Consider the following 23,437-nt stretch of genomic DNA (forward strand, 5'->3'; position numbering starts at 1 on the left):
CAGAAGAGGGAAGATAATTTAATGAAGGCTCCACTAGTGAAGAAGCCACCAACAACAATTTTGGGGGGTGCAGTCAAAGACGTTAAGAACAGATGTTGTAAAGTTTGAAAACAACTAAGTTTTACACAGGTAACACCAAAATACTTCTTCAAAATGTCTGCAGAAGTTTAATTTTACAATAAAACACAAGAGAGGCAATCTGATGTAATAGGCTGCGCATCTGAGTTCCATTCGAAACCTGCCTCCCCATTTGCAAAGTAGATCTAATAAGGAGGCTTAATTAAAGATATTAAAGCACTCTGTAGATGCTCTACATCAGATTCTCTGTACAGGTAAAGTATTAAGTGCTGTAAGAATATTTGAGACCTGAAACACACACCACATGTACATGCTGAATCAATCCATTGCATTTGCTTTATCTTATTGGCTGCAGTATCACAAATCAACCCTCTTATTACAGGGAATTTTTCCAGAGTTCTCTGCTGCAGTTTGACATTCACTCTTACAACGCTGCAATGGATCCCTTCTATAAAACTGCTACCAGCAAGCCACTCATCAAAACGCAAAACTACAGACTGCTTCATTCCCTCCTGCCCTTATTTCTCAATTTCCTTGTATTCAGAATTTGCCTTCCAGGTCAGCGGTAACACTCTATGGTGCATCTCAACAGCCGTTTCTGATCCGACTTGACACCCACCCTAGTCTCACAGAAGTTGCCATCTCTACTTACGATTAACATGATCACCAGCAGATTCTTCTTTGCCACCTGGGCATGAGAGAAGATGCACTCGAGTACCGGGGTCATGTCCAGTTTGTACTGCTCCCTCAGGTTGATCACACATTTGTCATAGTGGGCTGGGGAGACAGCAAGCATCCCCTGGTTAGATTAGTTCCCCTGGCCTACGGAACAGCACTGGGCCCTCGGCAAACACACCACCACTTCCTCTGACCTTGTTGGAACTGGGTTTCCACTTGCAAATATCTTCTCAGCAAGTCTAACACAACAGATTTCATGTAGCCCCGAATGCCGCTGCGGTACCTGGGAACAGAGAAGAGGACTGAGCGTGCCACATCCCAGAGCTAACGCGCCATCGCATTGGCCACGCTGCTTTTTCTGGGAATTGAACATGGACTAGGAAGCAGTCAGGGTGGATCCTCCTCTCCTGGGGCAGGCAAAGGGCTCGAGACAATGGCACTTGGTGCATGAGCCAGGAAGTGGTGCTCACCCAATGCTCTGCTTGCTCAGGACAGAGAGGGGTGCGGCATCACTGCCAGCCTTCCCACAGGGCTCTTCCTGCAATCACCTACGCCAGCATTGGCCCCGCTTGCCCTGCTGCTCTGACCCTTTTCCACCTCCCTTGGAGTCAGGGCCGGCACTAGTTTCTATGGAGCATTTCACAGCACATCTGGAACCCTCCCACACCGTAGAGCATGCCACAGCACAGGAAGGCATTCACCTCTGGACTAGCTGCATAATGCTCTGCGTGTTCATGAAGAAGACTTCCCGGTCTGCCTTCCTCTGCAAACTGGCTGCATGGCTGTCCAGTATGCTAGCGATCTGCACAGAGCAGAAGAAACACAGGCATGAAGGAGCTAAAAAGGTAGCTTGGGCACAAAAGTCTGGAAAACCAAGGGGATGTAACTCACACATACACAGGAATGGCTAAGACACCAAAATGAAGCTCCCTTTTCTCTTACCCTACACACATTCCTCTTTTTAAGAGACTATATTAATTAGCAGGAACTCGTTGGATTTTCAAAGAAGCCCATGTGTCTAACTGTTACGCTCCTTTGAAACCCTCAGTCTGTGAGCAGCAGTAAGTTATTTCCATTTTCCCAAAGATCAGGGGCAGGTTCTGCAATGCCTCACTCAAGCAAGTTGTCCCAACTCATGTGAGCAGTTCAATTAGTTTCAGCTAGGCTATTCACAGTAAGGATTTGCACGACTGATCCGGTGTCTTTATGGTTGCCATTCTTGGGCACTACAAGGCTGTAGAGATGTTTCCATAAATTGGAAACATTAATTCCAACCCTGCAAAGAGGAAGGGCAACAAGTATTATAAGGGGAAGAAAAACCATCTCTGTTTGGTAAGCGCAGTACAGCCAGCCAGCCAGCATGCCTGCCACAAGACATTCCAAGTGTGCCTATGTCCCAGCAGGAATAATTCAGAAACCCACCACAATCCTCTCTCTTTTCTTTTAAATTAACATCATAGGCACTGTTATGAACAATGAAACGTAGCTGTAGCTGTGTCAGCCCCAGGATATTAGAGAGACATGGTGAGTGAGGTAAACCTTTTACTGGACCAACTTTTGCTGGTGAGAGAGAGAGAGAGAAGCTTTTGAGCCACCCGGCTTGTCTCTCTCATCATCAGACTTGGTCCAATAAAAGATATTACTTCACCCACGGGGTCTCATGAACAATGAAAGGCAGACATTTATCATTACACACTCAGTGGAAAGCCTTAGAGCAGGGAAATGGTGCCTGGGTTGACAGAAATCTATTTACAGAAAACACATGGAGGTCAAGCACACTGACCTATTCCAGCTGCATTTTACATGGAACATTCAGAGTAACAGCTGGGAGAAGAGGAGACACTTAATTTTTCAGATTTCAAATAGGAAAAGGATAGCTTAAAGAGGTTAGCTCAATTTTAGAGGGGGCAAAAAATTGCTCCAGGGCTGAGAACTTGTGTAAAAGATTCCAAATTAAACTCTATCTGTTACAAACGTTTGCTGATCAAAAAACCTGTTTTTCCACATACAACAGAAATGTTGAACAAATTTTTTTAATAAATTTATTGTATATGACAATTTCCCCATTAATATTTTTGATGAAACCCCATCTTTTAGCAGAAAAACTTTTCAGTTGAAAAATTCTGACCAGTTTAGCATGAAAATGAAAAAAGACTGTGATAGTCACTGTAGCAGGGTGATGACCCGCTCCAGCCCTGACAGGGTTGGAACCAGCCCTGGGAGAGGGCTGGCAGAACAGCCCAGGCTGAGTGGGGAAAACAGCCGCAGCTGTGGCATTCAGAGAGAGAAGGGCCTGGCTGCTGGAAGCTGAGAGAGAGTACCTGAGGGAAGCTGGGCAAGGGAGCTGTAGGGCTCCGCCTGGTAAAACCCCCAGGCTGCGGCTGAGTGTAAGGTCAGACAGGTACTGGGGCTACAGGGGGTAGGCCGAAGCGGCTGGTCCAAACCCCTTTGCCTGTGATGAGTGGCTGATACACTGCAGTCTGCCCCAGGGAACAGGGTCTAAAGTGATGACTGGCAGTAGCCAAGACTGAAGCAAAGTGGGGATAGTGGGTAGGGGTTCCCTGGGGAGGGGGAGACCCAGAACTGTGGAGGTACTGCCAGGGGACAGCACCCAGTTAAAAGGGCACCGGGGTCCAGGGAGGGACATGGGGGCGAGAGGACAGGCGGATCACCGGCCTGCAGAGGGCGCTCCGGAGCTGGAACAAGCTAATTCCCAGAAGTCACCAGCAGGAGGTGCCGCAAGGGTGAGGCCACACCTCTACAGTCACCAAGATATTAAAGAGGTTGGAACACAAGACCATCCCTCTTGTATGGCTTACCTGCTGACTGGGAAACTGACACAGCACCGAGGTGATGTTACTAGCGTATTGTGCCATCACTTTTCGAATGGATTTCTCCACTGACAGCGGGATTCTGCCAGACACGTTTGTCATGATCTCCTGCAGCTCCAGAAGAGGCAGGGAGGGATCCCGGAGGGTCTTCATCAGCTCACATACCCATTCTTTCATCTAAGCAAAATAAAGATTATTGCTGCAAAGATGTCACGGAAAAACATCAGAGGCCGATGTGTCAGGAAAGGCAAGTGAACGGATCTTGCCATCCCAATGAAAACTATGCTTGCAGCCCTGTAACCAACAGGGCAGGTGGGCTAACACAATGGAATTAAGGATGGTTTCTCAACTGTGGCACTGGGCTGAGAGTAGCATCGAACCAGGTACAGAACCCCAGTCAGTTACTCAAGGACTGATTTTCAGAGGTGCTGAGCACCTGCAGCTCTCCCTGACCTCAGTACAAGTGGTGACGGCTCAGCATTTCTCATAAATCATGCCCTTAGAGTCCTTGTCTATAAAATGGGAATGACACCTTCCTACCTATCTACACAACAGGTGGTCATGAGCCTTAACTTAAGCTTGAAGGACTTTGAGATCACTGGATGAATGGAAGGCACAAAAGATGTACTACAGCTAATGCTTAACATTAAGGGGCTCAGCAAAGTATTATAAATTTCCCCCAAGTTTGCCACCTAGAGAAATACAGTAAGTGCTCTTTGTTAACACATGGACAGTGGGAGACCATTCCAAGAAGAATACAAGTTAAACTAGATTAGAGAGTAGATCCAGGTCTTTGTCCATGTATGAAAAAGAAATTGAAGGGACAGATGGTTACATGTGAACAAAAGTTTGTTGGCATAAATATGTCAGTTAAAATACCCTCTGGGTATTAGAAGCAGATGCCATTAGAGAAAGGCACTTACTTTTGCACTGAAATACGGCTCTGGCAAGCAGTAGCCATTCATGACACTGATCAGATTCTCCAGGACACTGTGAAAGACCTGGTGCAGCTTCAGGCCACCGATTGGCAACATCTGCTGGGTGGGGAGGCCACCTGTATACAACTGGGCCTGAGGTCGAATACAAGAGAAAGAAAGCATTTGGAATATAAAACAAGGGTGGAGAAGAGAAAAGTAAGGCAGATCTCATTCAAATTAAACTACCATCTAGAAAAATACACATGTACAACCTCAGCAGACAAGGAAACTGCTCAGTATCCATAATTATTTTAATTAAAATGCAAAGGAGGGTGTCGCCAGAATGAATCAAGTGGTAAGTTGCCAAATAAAAGGCATTAGAAAAATGTATGTCAGAATTCCTTATTCTGGTAATTTTCAATCAAGTCTTAATAATAAAAATTCAGTTTTCTGCCCAAATCCCAAAAGGCATATATGCTTAAGATACAGACTAGCTAGGGCCAACAGAATATTTATATAAAGGCCACTCTTTCAAATACCAAAATTCTACATCATTGCTAAGTATCTGGTGTGTTAAAACCCCAAGTGAACAAACATATTAAGATCCTGGGGCATAAGAGACAGACAGTTACAAGTCATGGATGACCTGACTAGTCATGTAAGTAAATAGAAAATAACCTGGTTCTGTCCCAGCAGCAATACTCACTGGATGCACTCTGGTAGGATCATCTAACTCGAGTCTAGCTATGACACAGCCTGCCTCCAGCAATGCTCCTGGCCGTTTTATATAATGTATATGGCCAGATTCCTTCACCTCCAGGGTCAAAATAATTTTCATCACCTGTATGAGGATTGGTGGAATAGAGTGTAATAAATTAATATCATCCATGCAACATCAAGAGCCTAGGACAGTCATTTTTTTCCAAGTGTCACAATAGAGACAGGACTTCATTTTTTTTTATTGTAGGGGTGCATATACATAATCTGCATCTCTTTATCAAGCATACAGATTGGAAGCCATTTGCCACTCAGTGACACAATCTGCACTAACCTATAGTTACCTCTATCTCTGCAAAACTGTGCCCTACGAAGATGTGGCCTCCATCTTCCACAGTGTACTTCAGCAGTTTCCCAGCCGAGGGTGATCTCAGCATAGTTGGATCTTTTTCCTTTTCAAAGTCACACGTTTTGTTACCAACAGTGATTCGGTAGCTTAAGGAGAGGGGAAATTCTGTTACTGCTCAACCTATTTTCTGCCTGCTGCAGAAGCAGCTGCAATTGCTGCTGTGTCTAGTCGTGAGATTGGGAAGAAATCTGCAGCAGTGGGATAATGGGTCAGCTCTCTAACTTACCAGTCAACTTCTTCTGTCATGTACGTCGTGTAACTGTTACCATCATAGGAAAGCAGCACCCCGCCATCATTCAACCTGTGCATATCTATCTCGATGTGAGTGTTATTCATTATAATGACACAAGTTGTCAGAGACTGACGGGCAACCTGTTGAAAAATACCGAAGTGGGAGGCTTTAAAACGTGAACATTGCAACCTTCACTGAGATCAAGCCTTAGGCTTGCATTGCCAGGCTGCTGTGCATCAGCCCTTTGAGATGACACCAGAAGCCGAGCTCTCATTGTATAGTGCAGAAGTGCTGTGCCGAGTGTTCATTTATTCACTCTGATTTAAGGTTTCGCGTGCCAGTAATACATTTTAACCTTTTTAGATGGTCTCTTTCTCTAAGTCTATAATATATAACTAAACTATTATTGTATGTAAAGTAAATAAGGTTTTAAAAATGTTTAAGAAGCTTCATTTAAAATTAAAATGCAGAGCCCCCCGGGACTGGTGGCCAGGACCTAGGCAGTGTGAGTGCCACTGAAAATCAGCTTGTGTGCTGCCTTTGGCACATGTGCCATAGGTTGCCTACCCCTGGTATAGTGGGTGGGAGCAGGATTTAATGTGGAATACGGACTCTGCTTCTCCATGCCCCCTCTGTCACTTAGACCCGTGTTTCTCAAGCTTTTTGATACCAGAGACCAGCTTGCTGCCTTCCAAAAACTGTGTTAGGGAGATCTCAGGGACTGATCGCTGAGAATCCACAGGCCCCTCGCTGAGAAACATTGATTTAGATCACAGGATTTGAGGTTAGTGTTTGAATTGCTAGCCTGGTTCTACAGCTCAACCACTATCAGTAATTTCAGCTGATCCTCCACTTTCCCATGATAAGAAAGTGATTTAACTAACTAAAGCTGCTACCCAGCTGGGTTTATGAACAGGAAAAGCCAGCACTTTATTAGACGCATTAACTCCAGCAACAGTCCATCTGGAAGCAGAAAAATTCTCCATACTGTAAAAACAAATAGTTAAACTCATTTAAAATGAGACTTTAAAAAAAATGGATAATGAAGATATCTTTTAATTATCTTTTTGCTGAAAGTACCCACCCAGAAGTGCTTGTCTGTACTGATGAGAGACATGGAGAATCTGCCTAGCCGTGTGTAGTAATGCCTGCACGAGCCAAAGTCTCCACAAGCTTGGAAAAACACAAGACACCGTTTACCTTGAGAGCGTACTTCACACCTTCATAAATAAGCTCCACTTCTACAATGTTCAGCAGGGAAGCCGCTGGCAGAACTTGGCCCCTAAGGGACAAGGGTAAAAAGTCAGACACCAAGGCCTGGTCTACACTAGGGGGGGGGAGGTTGAACTAAGGTACGCAACTTCGCGTAGCTGAAGTCGAACTACCTTAGTTCGAACTACTTACCCGTCCTCATGGCGTGGGATCGAAGTCCGCGGCTCCCCCGTCGACTCCGCCACCGCCGTTCGCGGTGGTGGAGTTCCGGAGTCGATGGGAGCGCGTTCGGAGTTCGATATATCGCATCTAGATGAGACGCGATATATCGAACTCCGAGAAGTCGATTGCTACCCGCCGATCCGGGCGGGTAGTATGGACGTACCCTAAGAGAACTCAGCCACGGTATATAGCCTATCAGCACTAGTCCAAAGAGCAGGTTTAGACCACAGTGGGCTGCAGAAGAGAGCTTTTAAAGGGGACTTGCAGGGGAGAGAAATAGTTGGTTTTGCACCCCCTTTCAGATGTATAAAGGCAGTGTGAAAGTTTATAAAACATTTAAAAGGTGGTGAGGGAGGAGCTGTGCTGTTTCACATGAGAAATTAAACTCTTGTCTTCCCTACAAAATTCTAGGATGATGGCAGAGCTAATAACATGACACCATCACAAGAGTGAAGTGAGTGAAAGTTCAGCAACTGAGAGGGGAGGGGACTTAGCCAGCCTGATTAAAACTTTGGTTTCTGTCATCATCTACTTAGCCCTAGTGGCTAATGAACACTTAGGAGACAGAATGTCTTAAATAAAGTCTCAACACTCCCATCTTTCAACTACGGTGTAAAAGTTCACAATACGCATCTCTGAAAAACCACAAGAAGTCCAACAGGAAATCTCGTGAAGAGTGAACTTGACATTCCCAAGGTAAAAAACCCAGCAATTTAAAAACAAAACAAAAACAAAACCTTTATTCATAGATGTTAAAGACCAGAAGGGACCATTATGTTAATCTAACCTGACTTCCCACATCTCAGAAGCAAAAAGCAAAAACCTTGCTTCTTCTTTTTTAATATCTCATCTCCTTTGCTGGCCCTATTAAGGCTCTGGAAGTCAAACAGTAAAGTTTCCTTTCCTCCACTTAGCTGCCTTAAAGAATATAGGAACACCGTCTTCACATCCCACTCTGAAAATCAGCAATGTAATCATGAGTCAACATTCTGTGCCTGGTTTTAACTCCCTTAGTGGCTGGTCATGCCTTACTCTGCTAAGGTGTGAACCTGCATGAGACAAAATCATGCACAAGTAGCTTGAATGTGTGTGACCAAGGGTCAGCTTATGTGCCAAAAAACCTTGGATCTCTCTCTCTCATACACACACACACACACACAACCCCCCTCAGTTATTACAATAGTATGTACAGTCCTCTACCAAGACTGGGACCCTAATCCACTAGGTGCTGTACAAACACATAGGGACTCTTTCAGACTGTCTCTTACTATCTCAAAGAGCTAAACAGACAAAGGATGTGAGGAGAAACTGAGGAACAGACAGGGGAAGTGATTTGCTCACAGTCACTCAGCAGGCCAGTGACAGAGCTGGGGACAGAACCATGTCTCCTGAGCCCCAGCCCAGCACCCTGTCCACTGCCTCTCAAACACAGCACCTTATGTCACATGCTCCATATACCCCTGGTCTCGCTGAAGAGCGTATCAAAACTCCCATTTGTTTCAGCGGGACCAGTATTTGGTCATAAGAAGGGTTCAACAGCCACGCTTCATTGTGTTTATCCCGTTAGTCACGTAGCACTTTACCTTTCAAGCGAATGCAGGAAGTCAGTCATACAAGTCCTAAACAAGGCATCTGCTACATTCAGAGCACCGCAAACCACGCCCAGCATGGTGTCTGGCTTCTCGGCCTAGCGGGGGAAAGAATGACACTTCCAGCACATTGTGGACAGCAGATCCACGTGAGAATGAAGACGATTAGCCAGAAGGAAGAGAGTCAGAGCTCAGCTTCTCCCACCTGCACTTTCTCAGCAATCAGGTGGTCCAGCCACCCAGTATCTATCTCATTGTTCTGAAAGCTCTCAGTCTCCAGCAGCTTAATCAGGTACTCGACTGTTGTTCTGAAATCCCCACGGATCGATAGCTCTTTCAGCGCCACAACCATATTCCTTTTAAAGCAAAGTTCTTCTGTTAATACTGAGTTTAAGATGCATGATAAATATTCAGTGCTAAGCATACCGATCTATTGGGGCATACAGGATAACTATTTCTTTTCCCCCCTTAGCAAGTGTCTTTCCCCACTTCATTTTCTAGCATACAAAATACTAAAGACCCAAAATCTGATTTATCCAATACACAAGTGCAAGAGCAGACGTTAAACTCCTCTTTACAAAATATACAAACACATACGCCACATTTTGATTGGATTTTGACTGACATGCAAGAAAGCTCTTATACAGCAGCTAAGGTATACAGCAAGCTACACAGAATTTAGTGGTTGAGAATGCTGCATATGGTGATAGGCAACCTCATAAAAACCTAGATAGACGTGTTTCTATAACTCTGGAGAGAGACAGCCTGCAGTCAAAAGCTGTCTCCGAGTGCATGTTATTAAAAGTCTGCCCTTTCTGCATGTTCAGCTCTTAGAGATTTTTTTTTTTTTGGCTTGCTGGGAAATAGTTTACTTTGAAAGGTAACAGAGTAGCTCTGTGAGGTCCCAATGCAGCAAAGCACATGACCAGTACCAGTAAGAGCAATACATAAAGCTAAGCATTAAGTGCTTTGCTGAAGCAGGGCTAAATCGCCACATTTCAGTTTAGTTTGAACAGTCTCCATAATCCCCCTGCAGGGCCCTTTGTCACAAGTTCACAACTAAACTGCTCAGAAAAGCCAAAGCGGCTCATTGCCTCTTCGGGTTAAAACCAAATATTTTTAAATCTAAACCCATCAACATTCAGTGGCACTTTAATCTCTTGAGGAATGCTTATTGCTAATCCTACTGGGAGGACAATACTGACGAGATGGCCTCCTCGCGGTTCTCTCCCCAGGAGAAACAGTGCCCAAACTGCGAATCAGCAAATTCGTGCAAACCGCCAGCAGCTGCCACACTGAAATAACCCCAGACATTCTTGCTGCTACGGAAATTCAGCTCCTGCACTGTCCCTGAGCTTGGCTTGAACCCCTAGAGTCAAACAAAACAAAACAAAAAAAAACCACAAAGAAGAAAGTAAGAAGTTTACATTTGAAACAAAACAGGTGCAAGTCAGGAAAGAGAAATCCCATTGCAAACAACAGCTATTATACAAGTCCACCTGTGGAGTCCATTAACCCCACAGATCTCATCTGAGAATATGTCCAATATGCCAACATTTTATCAGTGGAGGACTGCTCAGAGTTCAGAGCTCGCTAAAAACAAGGTCATGCCCTGCCCTCAGCAACATTTTAATCTGATCCAGACCAGAGCAGGCGCTTTCTAAACAGGGTTCCATTTACTCACCTCATCAGGGTTTTCACTGGTGATTCTAGCAGCAATGACATGGCCTCTGGGCACTGGGATATTCGCAGGGCTCTCAAAGCAGATGGGTGTATCAGCCCATGGTGACTCTCCGTACAGCACTCGGATGTCTTTTATTCTGTGCAAGGGGACACCCATTGCAATCTGCACAAGTGCCCAGCAGAAAAAGGAGACAAAGGAGACGGGGCTTGGAGTCTTCTAAATTAGCTTTGAAATGAGGCTTCAGCATGACAATTAGAGCCAATCAGTGGGACTGGCTGGCTCAGGTAAACAGGAAAGGGACAAGGAGCCTTTCACCATCTAGGTCCCCAGTTCAAATCCAACCCCTTCTGGAGGAATCAAAGGGAGCAGCTATCTGATGGCTGGTCAGAGCCCTGTGTGAAATGACCTTAAGAGCAGTCATCCCATAACTGGTCACTTTGTGGACATATTTTTGAGGTGCTCAGGACTGATGGGCATGGAGACCAAATGTCCCTGTCACTCCTAGAGATGGCTCCTCCAGGTTGAGAGCGAGACATCACACAGGGCCTTGGTCTGCTGCTGCCCATGTTCTACCTCTTGATGAAGAGAGAAATTCCTTCTCCCAGGCTGCCAATCTGGTACCTTTCACAAGCTCCAAACTCACACACAACATGTGGCTCAAACCAATGAGTGCCTCAGAGTCATTCATGTGCTGCAAAACTTTAAGAAAAGCAACAGCGGGAAAAAATGGTATGTCGGCAAATTTCAAATACCTGTAGCTGAGCTGCAGGTAAGTTCACATCAGCAATCATTTCTGTGCAAGGATGTTCTACTTGCAGGCGGGGATTTAACTCCAGAAAGTGGAAGCCCCCATCTTCACTATAGAGGTATTCGACTGTCCCTGCACTCACATAGCCCACCATCTTTGCAAGGCGTACTGCGCACTGAAAACACAACACAAACAGATCTGGCTTTTGTGACGCTAGCTCCTGCTAGTCCACAACTGCAGAGCACTTTGCCTGGTGTTCAGAGTCTATTAAGTGCATGTTTCTGACATGCCCCTCATGCAATATTTCCAGGACACTTCATGAAATTGGGGAAAGACAAATGCTGCAGCAATACAAATAAATAGGGGAAAAAGCATCAGCCCAAGAGGGAGAATGAATTTGTACATTAAAACTGTAAAGCAATTTACAACTGTGATCCATTAAGTTACGCAGCTTTGGTGTGCAGCGGGTAACTGTGAGCCACACAGTGCAGCACAGAAACATGGAAGCAATAGGAGTCATTAGCAGATGGGTCAAGAGTAACCTGGGAACTGAGGAATAAAAGTCACTATCTTGTTAGTTAAGCCATGTCAAGTTTGCAAGAACCAAGACTTTAAAGTTCAGCCTGCTACTTAATTATGTGCTTAATATGGGAGAGGTAATGTAGAGCTACCAAACTCTACAGTCTACAGCAACCAGAGGTGGATAGTGGCAGCTAGAAAAAAATCTCAAGCAGAGAATCAAAATCATAGACCAAAAATACTAGTTAAGTTAAACAAACCTCCCCACCTTAAGAGTCACTTATTCAACTGAAATGTTAGTAAGCATGGGGGTTGTTTGTTTTTCTGTGTGTACACAGTGCCCAGCACAATGGAGACCTGGTCCTTGACTGGGGACCTTGGTGGCTACTATAATGCAAATACTCAAACAAGAAATGTACTGCAGGAAGGTGATGACAGACAAGATCACATTAGTCACACAAGAGGTCCCAGAGGCTTGCGAAGTAAGGAACACTCACATGATTAAAACCCTTAGGTCAGAGCTCCCTCTAGAAAGGGAAGGTGGTCATGGCTCCCAGGCTGAGAACCCCCGGTTCGAGGAGATTGTGGAAGGGATATAAGAATTAACTTGCTGGACACTCCTGAGCAGGGCCATAACCAGGGTGGGGCGAGCAGGGCAGCCACCCAGGATGCAAAGCCATGGGGGCGGAAAAGTGGGGTGGAAATAGGTGACACGTAAAGTCCCGCACTGCAGGGCTTGTGGAGGAAGCACCACCTTCAGCCCCTGACTCACCTCAATGGGCCACCCAGCCTGTCTGGGTTTGGGGCACAACCAAAAAAAAAAAAAAAAAAAACTGGGGCGGGGGAAGGGAAGTGTAACACTGTGTGTCCCCCATCTCCTCACCCAAACGTCACCTCTGGAGGGGGGTGTGGGGGGGAAATGATGAAAAAAGGCAGGGGACGCAAATATGTTTGCTCACCCCAGGTGCTAAAATGCCTAGTTCTGGCTCTGCTCATCAGGCAACCTCTTGGGTTTGTGCTTTTAAAGCATTTGGCTGAAACGGAAGGGCTGTACACAAGCATCTGAACAGTTCATCCTGGTGGTGTTCTACTTACAGCTGGAGTGCGAGTTCTCTGTGGCTGGCATTGTCTCCTTTGTTATTTGTCTGTGCAGCACCTAGCACAACGGGGCCTTGCTCAGGGTTCCTAGGCATTACCGTAATACATGTAATCAAACTAGTAGTGAAAAGGTTCCTCTTCTCTAACATCCTTTCTCTCTGCGAGAGCCGCCTCAGCCTAGCCCACAGGAAAGACCCAGAATATCTACCTGCTCCATAAAGTCAAACACGGAGGGAGCTGCTACCGTCACCGGTGCCTCTTCAATTATTTTCTGATGCCTGCGCTGTAGGGAGCAGTCGCGGCCGAACAATGAAACCGCGTTCCCGTACTGATCGGCAAGGACCTGCACCTCCAGGTGCCGGGCATGCTGGGCTAATTTCATCACAAAGATGGGTGACCCTGGGGCCTCGCTCTGTACCTGGAAGGGGAGGAGAAGAGCATGAGAAATGCATTCATGTGGTGGATCCAGGCTTGTATATTCCTTGACGTTGATGACATGTGTAAACCCATCCTCCGTGGGGGAAATTCACTGCTGGGCAGAGGGCTGGCACCATACAAAATATCATTCATGTTCCCAACTCCTTCATGTATTGAGCTTTTTACATTTTAAAAAAATATAAGTTTAGTGTTTGAACTGACGATAACTGTGCCCCCCAAAATATGCCTACAAAATCAGTCAGAAAAACAGTGGGGAATGAGCGCTCTTCTATTAAATATTCTTTTAAAAGGAAAAAATAAAAATTCAGGATTGATGGGGAGGGGAAGGCCCTCCTCAGAGCTTCTGGAAGGGGGGATGGGGGGGAGTTAAAAAGGCAGGTATGTGTTCAGATGGGGGTGGAGGGAGCCTTGGTGCCTCTTACTTCTCTGAGGAGGCAAATTAAAAAGGTGGGATTTTGGGGTACAAACTCTCCTCAGAGTCTCTCACTTGTCTGAAGCAGCCAGTGAATTCCTCTGCGGTCTCTGCTTTCCGGATTCCTTTGCCACCGCCACCTTCTGAAGCTTTTATCATCACAGGATAGCCAATCCTCTCAGCTGCCTGAAGGAGGGAAAGGGCCAGGAATTTGAAGGGAAAGGTTTAGATGTTTCTGGGCCAAATGCAGCCCTGGAGTAAGTGGGTGCAGCACCCATCAAAGCCCACAGAGTTGGGTCCCCTCGCCGTGGGGTTCAATTTGTCCAGAGAAAACACAACAGACATAGATGCACTCATCGAATTCCTCTCAATTTAACAGAGAGGGAGCTGGTGGCAGATCAGCTGCTTGGAGGGGTCCTCAGCTCTCAAAGAGCTCCCATTAGCTCTGATCCAAACCAGTCCCCATCTGCTGAACTTCAGGGCACCTCTATTTTGCACACCCTGTTGCAGGAGGTGAGGTGTGGTGAGAGTTTGGATCTGCCCTGGGGAGGAGAGCATTGTACTGGGTGGGAGTCTCGGCTCTGCTGGCTGTTAGGCATGTGACTGTCACTGCTGAAATTTATTTTTGTTTCTGTGACATGTGCTGGGAGCTAATAGCGCTGGTCAGGTCCCTTTCTATTACTATTAGGAATCCAAATTAAGAAAAAGATTCATAGATTCCCAGGGCAAAAGGGACCACTGTGATCATCTAATCTGACACCCTGTATGACACAGGCTACAGGACCTCCCCACAATCATTCCTAGGGCAGAGCTTTTAGAAAACATCGAGTCTGGATTTAAAAATTCTCAGTGAAGTAGAATCCACCATGACCCTTAGTAAATTGTTCCAACGGTTAATTACTCTCATCATTAAAGCTTTACATCTTATTTCCAGTCTGAATTTGTCTAGCTTTAACTTCCAGCCATTGGATCATGTTATATCTTTCTCTGCTAGTCTGAAGAGCCCATTATTAAATGTATGTTCGACATGTAGTTACTTATAGACTGTGATCAAGTCACCCCTTAATCCACTCTTTATTAAGCTAAATAGACTAAGCTCCTTGAGTCTATCACTAATCCTTTAATGATTTTTGTGGCTCTTCTCTGAATCCTCTCCAATATATAAACATCCTTTTTGAGCGTGGACACCAGAACCGGACATGGTATTCCAGCAGCCGTCACACCACTAACAATTACAGAGGTAAAATAACCTCTCTACTCTTACTCAAGATTCCCCTTTAGTACATCCCAGGATCACATTAGCCCTTTTGGCCAGTGTCACACTGGGTGCTCATGTTTAACTGATTATCCACCTCCACCCCCTCGATCTTTTTCAGAGTCACTGCTTCCCAGGATAGAGTCCCCCCATCCCCTAGGTACAGCCTACATTCTTTGTTTCCAGATGCATACATGTAGCCACATTAAAAGGCACATTATTTGCTTGCTCCAAGTTTACCAAGCAATCTGGATCACTCTGAATCAGCAACCTGCTATCTTCATTATTTAACACTCCCCTCAACTTGTGGGTCATCTGCAAGCTTTAGCACAGATGAATTTGTTTTCTTCCAGATCATTGATAAAAAATGCTAAATAGGGCAAGGCCAAGGACTGATCCCTGCGGGACGCCATTGGAAACACACCCACTGAATAATGATGATTCCCCATTTACAATTTCAAATAAAATGAGTTGAGCCGCTGTTGGCCAGGATCTTTACCTCCAGGCCTTCATCCACATCCTTTACACAGCCTTGTGCATAAGTCTCTAGGGAGACGCTGATTGTTCTCCGCTGCTCACAATCCTCCTCTGTCCATTCTGCCATGAGACCTACAGAATGAAACACTGACCTTAGAAGGCCTTAATGCAACAGAGGATCACATGGTTACAGAGGGACCTCGCTAATTCATTCTCTTGCCTCGGAGACCCACAGCAAATGGCTGGATTCGGCAAGTTACTGAAGCTTCCTCACCAACAGCCCAGCCATAGGCACTACTATGAATCATATGGGAAAGCAAGCAGGGGTGCACAGTTTGTCTGAAGTAGCAGCCAGGCCTGATTTAGCAGGGAGCAGCTGTATTCCCCAAAGCCTGGTTACACAGGAGAGCAGCTCTGAGCCAGAGACAAACATGCAGAGATCTCAGCGTTGCTATTACCAAGGTGTTTGGGTTTTTTTTTTTTTTTAAATAATTCTGGCTCTTTTTTTAAACCCCACACAAATTGGGATCTGGCAGCCCTCCAGCAGTGAGGCAGCCAGGCATCTCACCGTGGCAGAGACCCGATTAGTATCTCAAGTCCAATAAACATTGAGCTGTCAAAAGCCACAAGGCTGTGGCTGAGCTGACACATGGACAGCAACACCTACACATTCTCTCTGCCACCCACTTCCCTGTACTGGGAGAGTGATCAGGAAACAGGCTCAGCCACCCATCCCTGGAGAGCCGAAGCACAGACACAGACCAAACAGAAATAGAGGGGCCCAAGAGACAGAGGAGAGAAGGAAGAAAACAGTGAAGGTAAATACAATAAAATGAGAATGGCTAAGGCAGAAGGAGGAGGAGATTATGAATGGGAGAATTTGGACAAAAAAAACAAAAAAAAACCTGGATGAAAAACTACTTAGGAGGGTAAAAGCAACAGTAGAGGCCCAAGGAAGAAGAGATGCATCAAGACAGAGCAGGAGAATTGAAGATGAGGAAGAGAAAAAGGAAAACAGTAAAGATTCACAAAACTCCTGTTTATATAGCAACTAGAGGCAGCAATTTAATGGTGGATTGGCTGTTCCTGGCAGGCAGAAAAGGGAGCACTTAAATGTGCCTAGGCAGAGGAGGGGTGACACCCCACCCGAGATCTGGCCCCTCTGGCTAGGAGGAGCCTCACTTTTTCCCTTCTGTAATAAGTTTGACAGAAAGCACCCAAATAAATCTGACACAAGCCAAGTTCAGACAAAGCATTTCTCGTCAGAAGGCATTCTTACCACTTCCGCTCCATGGCAATGTGGGGACCTGGACAGTCTGGGCTACAATGGTGGAAGCCACTTTATCTCCCAAAGCCCACATGGCTTCACTGGGAGGACCTTAAAGCCAGCAGGAAACAAAAACATGCGGAGGTCAGTGCCTCAAACTCACAGAATCAGCAGGTCCTTTTCAAAGGGAGACAAAGAACTCCATATCCCACCCACCCTCCACCTGCATCAAACACAACTGAGTAAAAGCACACGTTACGAGGAATGTTACTGGGAAGTCTCCATGAACCCTGGCTTGAGAGCTCCTACATTAGAAGGCTGGCATGTAGGGCCAATACACACAGACGCCACACTCAGAAATAGTGGTGCCCACCAGAAGCCAAGGACACCGACACATTTTCTAACTCAGTGTACATGACCCCCTTAGACAGTGGTGGGTTTTGCTGGTTTAAGCGGAGGGCTGCTCTGAGGAAAATAAGCAAGACCCGTACCTAGGAAAGCCACCCCATGTTTCTGCAACAGCTCTGGAAGCTTAGGGTTTTCAGAAGCATGGCCCCAGCCAGCCCACACGGCCTGTGATGAAAGAAAGGCAGTGAGTATGAGGGGATAGCTGTCCGCACAAGCGTCCTCCCATCTTTCACTCACAGCATCCTGCACTGCCCTCTAATAGAGACAGGCGCAGATCAACAGCATGGATCCCAACACCCTCAAACTTCAAAGTCCTAACTACAGCTTCGGCCTCTCTCTACACTCCACTTGCTCCCCTCCAACAGTAACCCAGGCTATTAGTTACAGTCTTTAAAAGGCCTAAGTGGTCAGGGAGCCATTTACCTGAGGGTCCACCCCTCCCACTGTGTCTGTCATGGTGGTAACCATCGGTGGGCGCTCTTGTTCTCAGCTTCTCAAAGGATGGAGCCACGGTACTCTAAACAGAGGGGCCACCTAGCCCGGTAGCACCTTCCCCCTCATGCCACGGTGCCAAAGTGGCACCTCTGAGCGCACAGACTAAAGTATGGGTCTGCTCTGGGCTTTGAAGGTCATTTGTGTAACAGAAAGAGCGGGGATGGTTCCAGAGCCATTTCTGTTTGTAACTTAGCCAGGAGACTCCCCTCTGCTGCCATAATGCTGGTCACTGCAAATAATTACCCCACAATCAGGAGCCAGAGCCTCAGCTCTGCAGACACATTCCATTCTCTCTTGTTGCCCACTGAAGCCTACGGGAATCTTTCCCTCAATTTGCACAGGCACTGGCAGGCCCTAAGATCTCCGGCTGTCCCCCCAGAATTACCTGCCTAATGCCAGGACCCATTTCCAGACCTCAAATGTGCCCCGGAGGATTCCTAAGCTTCAGGTTCATAACCTTTGTGTGACCATCCCTAGTCCATGAAGACCAACCCCCTGTGCACTGCTTGTACCTGCACCGGAATCCTCTTGGAAATATCCACAATCAGCTCTACGTTGGCATAGTTGTTGTTGTTGGCTCCCCCAGGGACGGGCACATAGTGATCAGCCATTTTGATGTACTCTGGAAGAGAAAGCCCATTAATGGTAGTGTACAGAGGGCTGGTCGGGGTGGGAACATGCATAGCAAACTGACTGCATCTGAGTTGACAACTTCAGCTCCTATTATGGCCACTCCCCCAGGGAACTGCAGCCATGACAAGCTTGCACACATCACTGTATATTGCAAAGCAACCACAGTTCTAGAACCCAAGAGAGATTGGAGGGCAGGGGGAAGAGGCTAAATCTATTAGTGGGTCTGATCCTATAGTCCATGCAAGGAGAAACTCTCACTGAAAACACTGGGAGATGTCCTGGCTTGTAATTGAAGGCGCTTGTGCAGAACGGCCTCTAACTAAAACCAATCAATACATAACTTCCCAGATGAGTGTTGAGGAGAGAACAAAGAGGCAGCAGTGCTGGCACCTATCAGGGGATATTTGCAATAGGTACCGCAAGGAAAGAGGGGACACAAATGTTAGATATTTGTTAGATTTTTATGGATCTAGGACTTACCTGCATTTGCTTTAAGATCTTCAGGTGTAACCATGACAACAAATCGAATTGCTCGCTCATTTCTGAACATTTCATAGGCCCACCTGCGGATGGAGCGCATGCACTTCACAGCAGCAATGCCGTTATTTGCTATCAGAACCTGGAAGCAAGAGGCAGAAAGGAACACAAGGGTCAGAGGCAGGCGTTTAGAACTGACTGGGCTCAAACCAGCAAAAGGCAGAGAGACCCTTCATTTCCCCTGAAAACAGAGACAAGGGCACACAGAACCTTGCAGGATCCGGCCCTAATGCTCAAGATATGGGAACTGTAAAAAGGCTGGTACCTTATTTCAAAATTCTGCCAAGACACCAAAATTGCAGACTTTAGATCACTGGAAAGGAGTTACGTAGTAAAATGTACGTTGGTTATTACACACACAGTAGTGTTATTAGCGTGAGAATTCCATGGCTGTAGAGAGAGCAGAATACCAGAATACAGGGACAGACACATTATAACAGCCCAGACAGCTCACAATAGCTCCTTTCCAAGAGCTGAATTTTTGCAGGAAGTCTCAGATGAAGGAAGCATTAGGCTAGTTACCATTTCTACACAAGTGAGAGAAAGCTGAAATATGAGGTCAAATTCTGCTCTCGGTTACTCCACTGAAGTAGTTGTTATTCCAGATTTATTCCCGGCACAAAAGAGATCAGAATCTGGCCCGATGTCTGCAATACAATTCATAAACACCCTGAAATGTAGAGGGACTCTCAGCCACTCACTGACAATTAATTGCAATGTCTGTTCTCAAAGTAAACCAGTTCAGGAGCAGGCTGCCTGCGAATGCTAAAGTTGAGACTAGATCAGTGTTTCTAACAAACACTGTTTCTCAGAGCTGTGACTTGGCTGCCAGTCTTCATGATGTCACGTCTTAGCCAAAAAGCTTTACTTTTGGGATGGTGGAAAATAATTTTGACTTAGAACAACAACTTGGCTGATTCCAGCGTAACACAAGGCATTGCCCAGCCCTGGGCATGGGAAGGAATAAGATACCTCACAAAGCTCTGCAGAAGCCCTTTCTCTGAGTACTAAGAGCGCAGCACTGACTGGCTTCAACAGGCAGCACCCTCTAGAAAAGGTGTTGGATGCAACATAGGAAGTCAAGAGTTGGAGTTTACAATGAAAAGAAAAAGTAAAGAACCTTCAGGCAATCAGCAAGGACAAGGGAGAAGTGGGTTTTCACACAGGGAGGAAAGAAATAAGCAAAAAACTGCATATAGGAGACACCTCTAAGAAGTTCCAAAGAGTTTTGTATTTGTAGGGTCCATTTTGATGCTTAATGGTGCTTTGACATAACCGACCTATGTTAATATCCTAGGAACCTCCATGCCAGGAGCCTACAGAATATAAGAACTGTTCAGGAAACCAGTATCCCAACTGCAAAGAGAGCTAGGAAGCCAGACGTCCCCACGAGCACGCGCTGGGCTGGGCTAAGGGCAAGGTACCTTTTCAATAATGCGGTTCCCTCCAAACCGAGTCACGAACTCAGCAGGTGAGGCGACGGTGAAATCCCTCTGGAGATCCAGTTTCTTCTGCTCTCGGCCTCTCTTGACCAGGTGCAGCCCTGACATGCTAGGCCTGAATCAGGTACAAAAAAACACTGCGTTTAAAAAAATCATCATCAAAGCAAGGCTGCTACCTAGATACGCCAACAGTTCAGAAGGGCAGAGTCAGATTGATGTCAAGCTTGGACTCTGAGAAGGAATGAATTTGGCAAGCCATGCAACAGCCTAAAACTTAAGATGAAAAACAAACCATCACAGTAATACCAAGGGTCTCAACGCAATGAACAGCCATCAGTTAACCCATACACCCCCAACAAGGTAAATACAGATATAAAGGATTGCTTTACCAATATGCAGACTCTTCTGAGACAGAACACAGAAGCTGTTTAAAACGGTACCCTGCACAAAGGGTGAAGGAGAACACTATTCAATTGAGAGAGACATGGGAGCAGTAAATTTAGGTAAGCGAAATGTAATTCTTCAGGGCTGAATCCCCTACTCTTATGCAAAGGAGCCTGACACATAGTTAAGACAGGAACACGCAAAGCATGTCATCCAGAGAAGAGCTGCTTTTTCACTGCACCTAGAGCTGGTCAAAATTATTCTCTGTAAATAGTTCAAATCAGCAAGTTTTAACATAAACACTTTCAATTAAATTTTTCACAATTTTCTTCTGTGATTCAACCAGTTCTAAATATTCTGAACCTTTGTCTAGTATTCCATCAATTACCACGCAGAGGAAATGCACATAAGGCCTCAGATATTAGAAATACAAGAGAAAATTTAAAATTACAGTGAAGCTTTTACACTAGGAGATTCAGATCCATTAAATCTCAGCCTTAACATCTGGAAAGCTATACATGAACAATTAAAACAGTAAATCATTGGTGAACGTGTGTATGGTACACATGCCTTGACTTCATTGTTCTGTATACTATATATAGAAAACTAAATAAGAACTGTAATAAATAAGAAGGGAAGTGGTATAGAGAATCATTATACCATTTTAAAATCTCATTACAGCTGCGATATGAGAAGACCATTTATCAAACTTGGGCATCTAAATTAAGGCACCCAATTGTGTGCTCTGTTCTGCACTTAGGGACCTATGGGTTGGCCTACATTGTGAATCCCACACTCTGTGGGGACCCCGTTATAATGCAATAACATCACGACAACTGAAACAAGTTCAGTTATGCGGCACAGATGGGATCCAGTTCTCAACTATGAAAATTAACTGAAATGGGTTACATCGTTAATTATTTCCTGCACAAGATGCATTAATTGCAACATTTCTCTGTTGCTGCTACTGAGAAATCCTGACATTTCCATGTGCCCTTTAAAAAATGGGAAAGTTTCTCCCGCGTTAAAAAGAAAATTAAAGCTGGATTGATACTTGAATATCAGAACCATTGATTAAAATTACAGAATTTTCAACCAATGAAAAAACACAATGTTCAGGGTGAATCTGTTCCACAGCTTTAGATGGGACTGTCAACTTTCCTAGCAAGTTCCTAACTGCCTCTTATTTTTAAACAGCACTGGAAGAGGACCAACTGATAGCATACAGCCAACAATTCTTTGGTCACAAGTATAAATAACACTTTGGACTGTGCATAAAAATTAGACAATATTAGGGGGAGTATGAAGCCATCACAGAAAAATTCCCTACAGTTTTCCTATTAGCAAAACACACAACAATCCATACATTAAATGTGGTCACTCTTTTGCTAGCAGATCTAGCTAGAATCTCAGTTTATCATCCTCCTATGTCTTGCAATGATACTAAACTGGCCCAAACCACTGCCCCAAGCACGGCACATGAATTTACATTTGTTCCCTAAATAGATCCATATTAACTATCATCACCAGAACCACTATGCCTTCAGAGAGATTGGCCGATAACAGCAGCTTCTGGCAGTATTATTTCAGTCTAGGGCTTGCTGCTCCAGCCTGTCAAGAGTCCTCTATAAGATCCTATTAGGAATAAAATGGAATCCCTCCAACCCAACTGTCTTCCTTCTGTCTCTTGCTCAGCCCCATCACTTACTCTTCTCTATTTTTGCTGCCATCTGACCCAGTCAGCAGCTCATCTCAGTTCTTAATGCCTCTTATCTTCCTGCTGCTGCTCCGCCCAGAACTCCTGCACCTTGCACTTCTAATCTCTCCAACTGCAGCTGCCAGATCAGGTAAGCATTTGAGTAAACTGTTCTTAGCAATCTACAGAGGTGCCCCCAGGGATACTGAAAGTGTAGAAAATGTACTTCCATGGTGATTACCACCTCCCGAGTATCCATCAGATGGTAAAACCACAGACCAGACACACCAACTCAACACGGCACCAGAACAAAGCCTGCAGACATATCTCCAGTGCGACAATGATAGACACTACCCCCAACACACCTTTCAAGATCCATGGGTCCTACACATGCCTATCACAATATGTGGTGTGCCTGAGGCATCCAGTGCACTAAATGCCCCAACAGTAACTACGTGGGTGAAACCAGACAGACAATCACTGCAGTCCCGAATGAACTCACACCAGAAAAGTGACAAAAGACAAAAACAACTTATCACCTGTGGGTGAACATATCTCACAAGGCGATCACTCTACAGCTGACCTCTCAGCCCTCATCCTCAAAGGAAACCTGTACAATGTTTTCAAAAGATGAGCCTGGGATCTTACCTTCATAACTTTGCTAGACCCTAAAAATCATGGACTGAACAGAGACACTGGATTTATGGCTTATTACAACAATCTGTACCTACCAACAACCCCCCACCCAGCTGCTCCCCCTTCCTATCCTCCTATGACTGGAGGGGTGTTAACAGGCCACTTCAGCTTGAATGATCGCTTGAAATGTGTGTTAACTACTTATGCTAAACAATCTGTTCCACCCCTTGTATTTAGCTGTGACACTCTGAACACATTTCTCAGACCTGAAGAAGAACTCTGTATAGCTCAAAAGCTTGTCTCTCTGACAGAAGCTAGTCCAATAAAACATATGACCTCACCCGCCTTGTGTTTCTAAGGCTTTGGCTACACTTGCACTTTGAAGCGCTAAGTGTAGTCAAAGCGCCAGCACTGGGAGAGAGC

The 23,437-nt window shown here is 45.5% G+C and overlaps 1 protein-coding gene across 20 annotated transcripts in view; it reads right to left on the reverse strand.

Moving 5' to 3' along the window:
- The window catches only part of ACACB (acetyl-CoA carboxylase beta), a 76,160-nt gene that overhangs the window by 26,524 nt on the left and 26,199 nt on the right, over positions 1 to 23,437 (reverse strand). For 18 of the 20 annotated variants that reach the window (XR_005589479.1, XR_005589478.1, XM_039504697.1 and 15 more), the window contains 22 exons: positions 20,281 to 20,413; positions 18,800 to 18,938; positions 18,199 to 18,308; positions 17,275 to 17,356; positions 16,796 to 16,894; positions 15,539 to 15,648; positions 13,860 to 13,970; positions 13,143 to 13,352; positions 11,322 to 11,492; positions 10,570 to 10,731; positions 10,091 to 10,254; positions 9,091 to 9,241; positions 8,880 to 8,983; positions 7,063 to 7,144; positions 5,857 to 6,002; positions 5,566 to 5,716; positions 5,211 to 5,345; positions 4,511 to 4,657; positions 3,576 to 3,764; positions 1,458 to 1,558; positions 951 to 1,039; positions 731 to 855 (listed from right to left, as the gene is read on the reverse strand). Coding sequence is in view for 18 of the 20 variants with exons in the window: in XM_039504697.1 (XP_039360631.1) it covers positions 731 to 855; positions 951 to 1,039; positions 1,458 to 1,558; positions 3,576 to 3,764; positions 4,511 to 4,657; positions 5,211 to 5,345; positions 5,566 to 5,716; positions 5,857 to 6,002; positions 7,063 to 7,144; positions 8,880 to 8,983; positions 9,091 to 9,241; positions 10,091 to 10,254; positions 10,570 to 10,731; positions 11,322 to 11,492; positions 13,143 to 13,352; positions 13,860 to 13,970; positions 15,539 to 15,648; positions 16,796 to 16,894; positions 17,275 to 17,356; positions 18,199 to 18,308; positions 18,800 to 18,938; positions 20,281 to 20,413 (2,911 nt within the window). In the remaining 2 variants the exon portion in view is untranslated. Of the gene's footprint in view, positions 1 to 730; positions 856 to 950; positions 1,040 to 1,457; positions 1,559 to 3,575; positions 3,765 to 4,510; positions 4,658 to 5,210; positions 5,346 to 5,565; positions 5,717 to 5,856; positions 6,003 to 7,062; positions 7,145 to 8,879; positions 8,984 to 9,090; positions 9,242 to 10,090; positions 10,255 to 10,569; positions 10,732 to 11,321; positions 11,493 to 13,142; positions 13,353 to 13,859; positions 13,971 to 15,538; positions 15,649 to 16,795; positions 16,895 to 17,274; positions 17,357 to 18,198; positions 18,309 to 18,799; positions 18,939 to 19,121; positions 19,219 to 20,280; positions 20,414 to 23,437 lie in introns of those variants that run through there. The other 2 variants (XM_039504711.1, XM_039504712.1) reach the window with 2 other exon arrangements.

This window comes from Mauremys reevesii, linkage group 18 (assembly GCF_016161935.1).
Source record: "Mauremys reevesii isolate NIE-2019 linkage group 18, ASM1616193v1, whole genome shotgun sequence".
NCBI lineage: Eukaryota > Metazoa > Chordata > Testudines > Geoemydidae > Mauremys > Mauremys reevesii.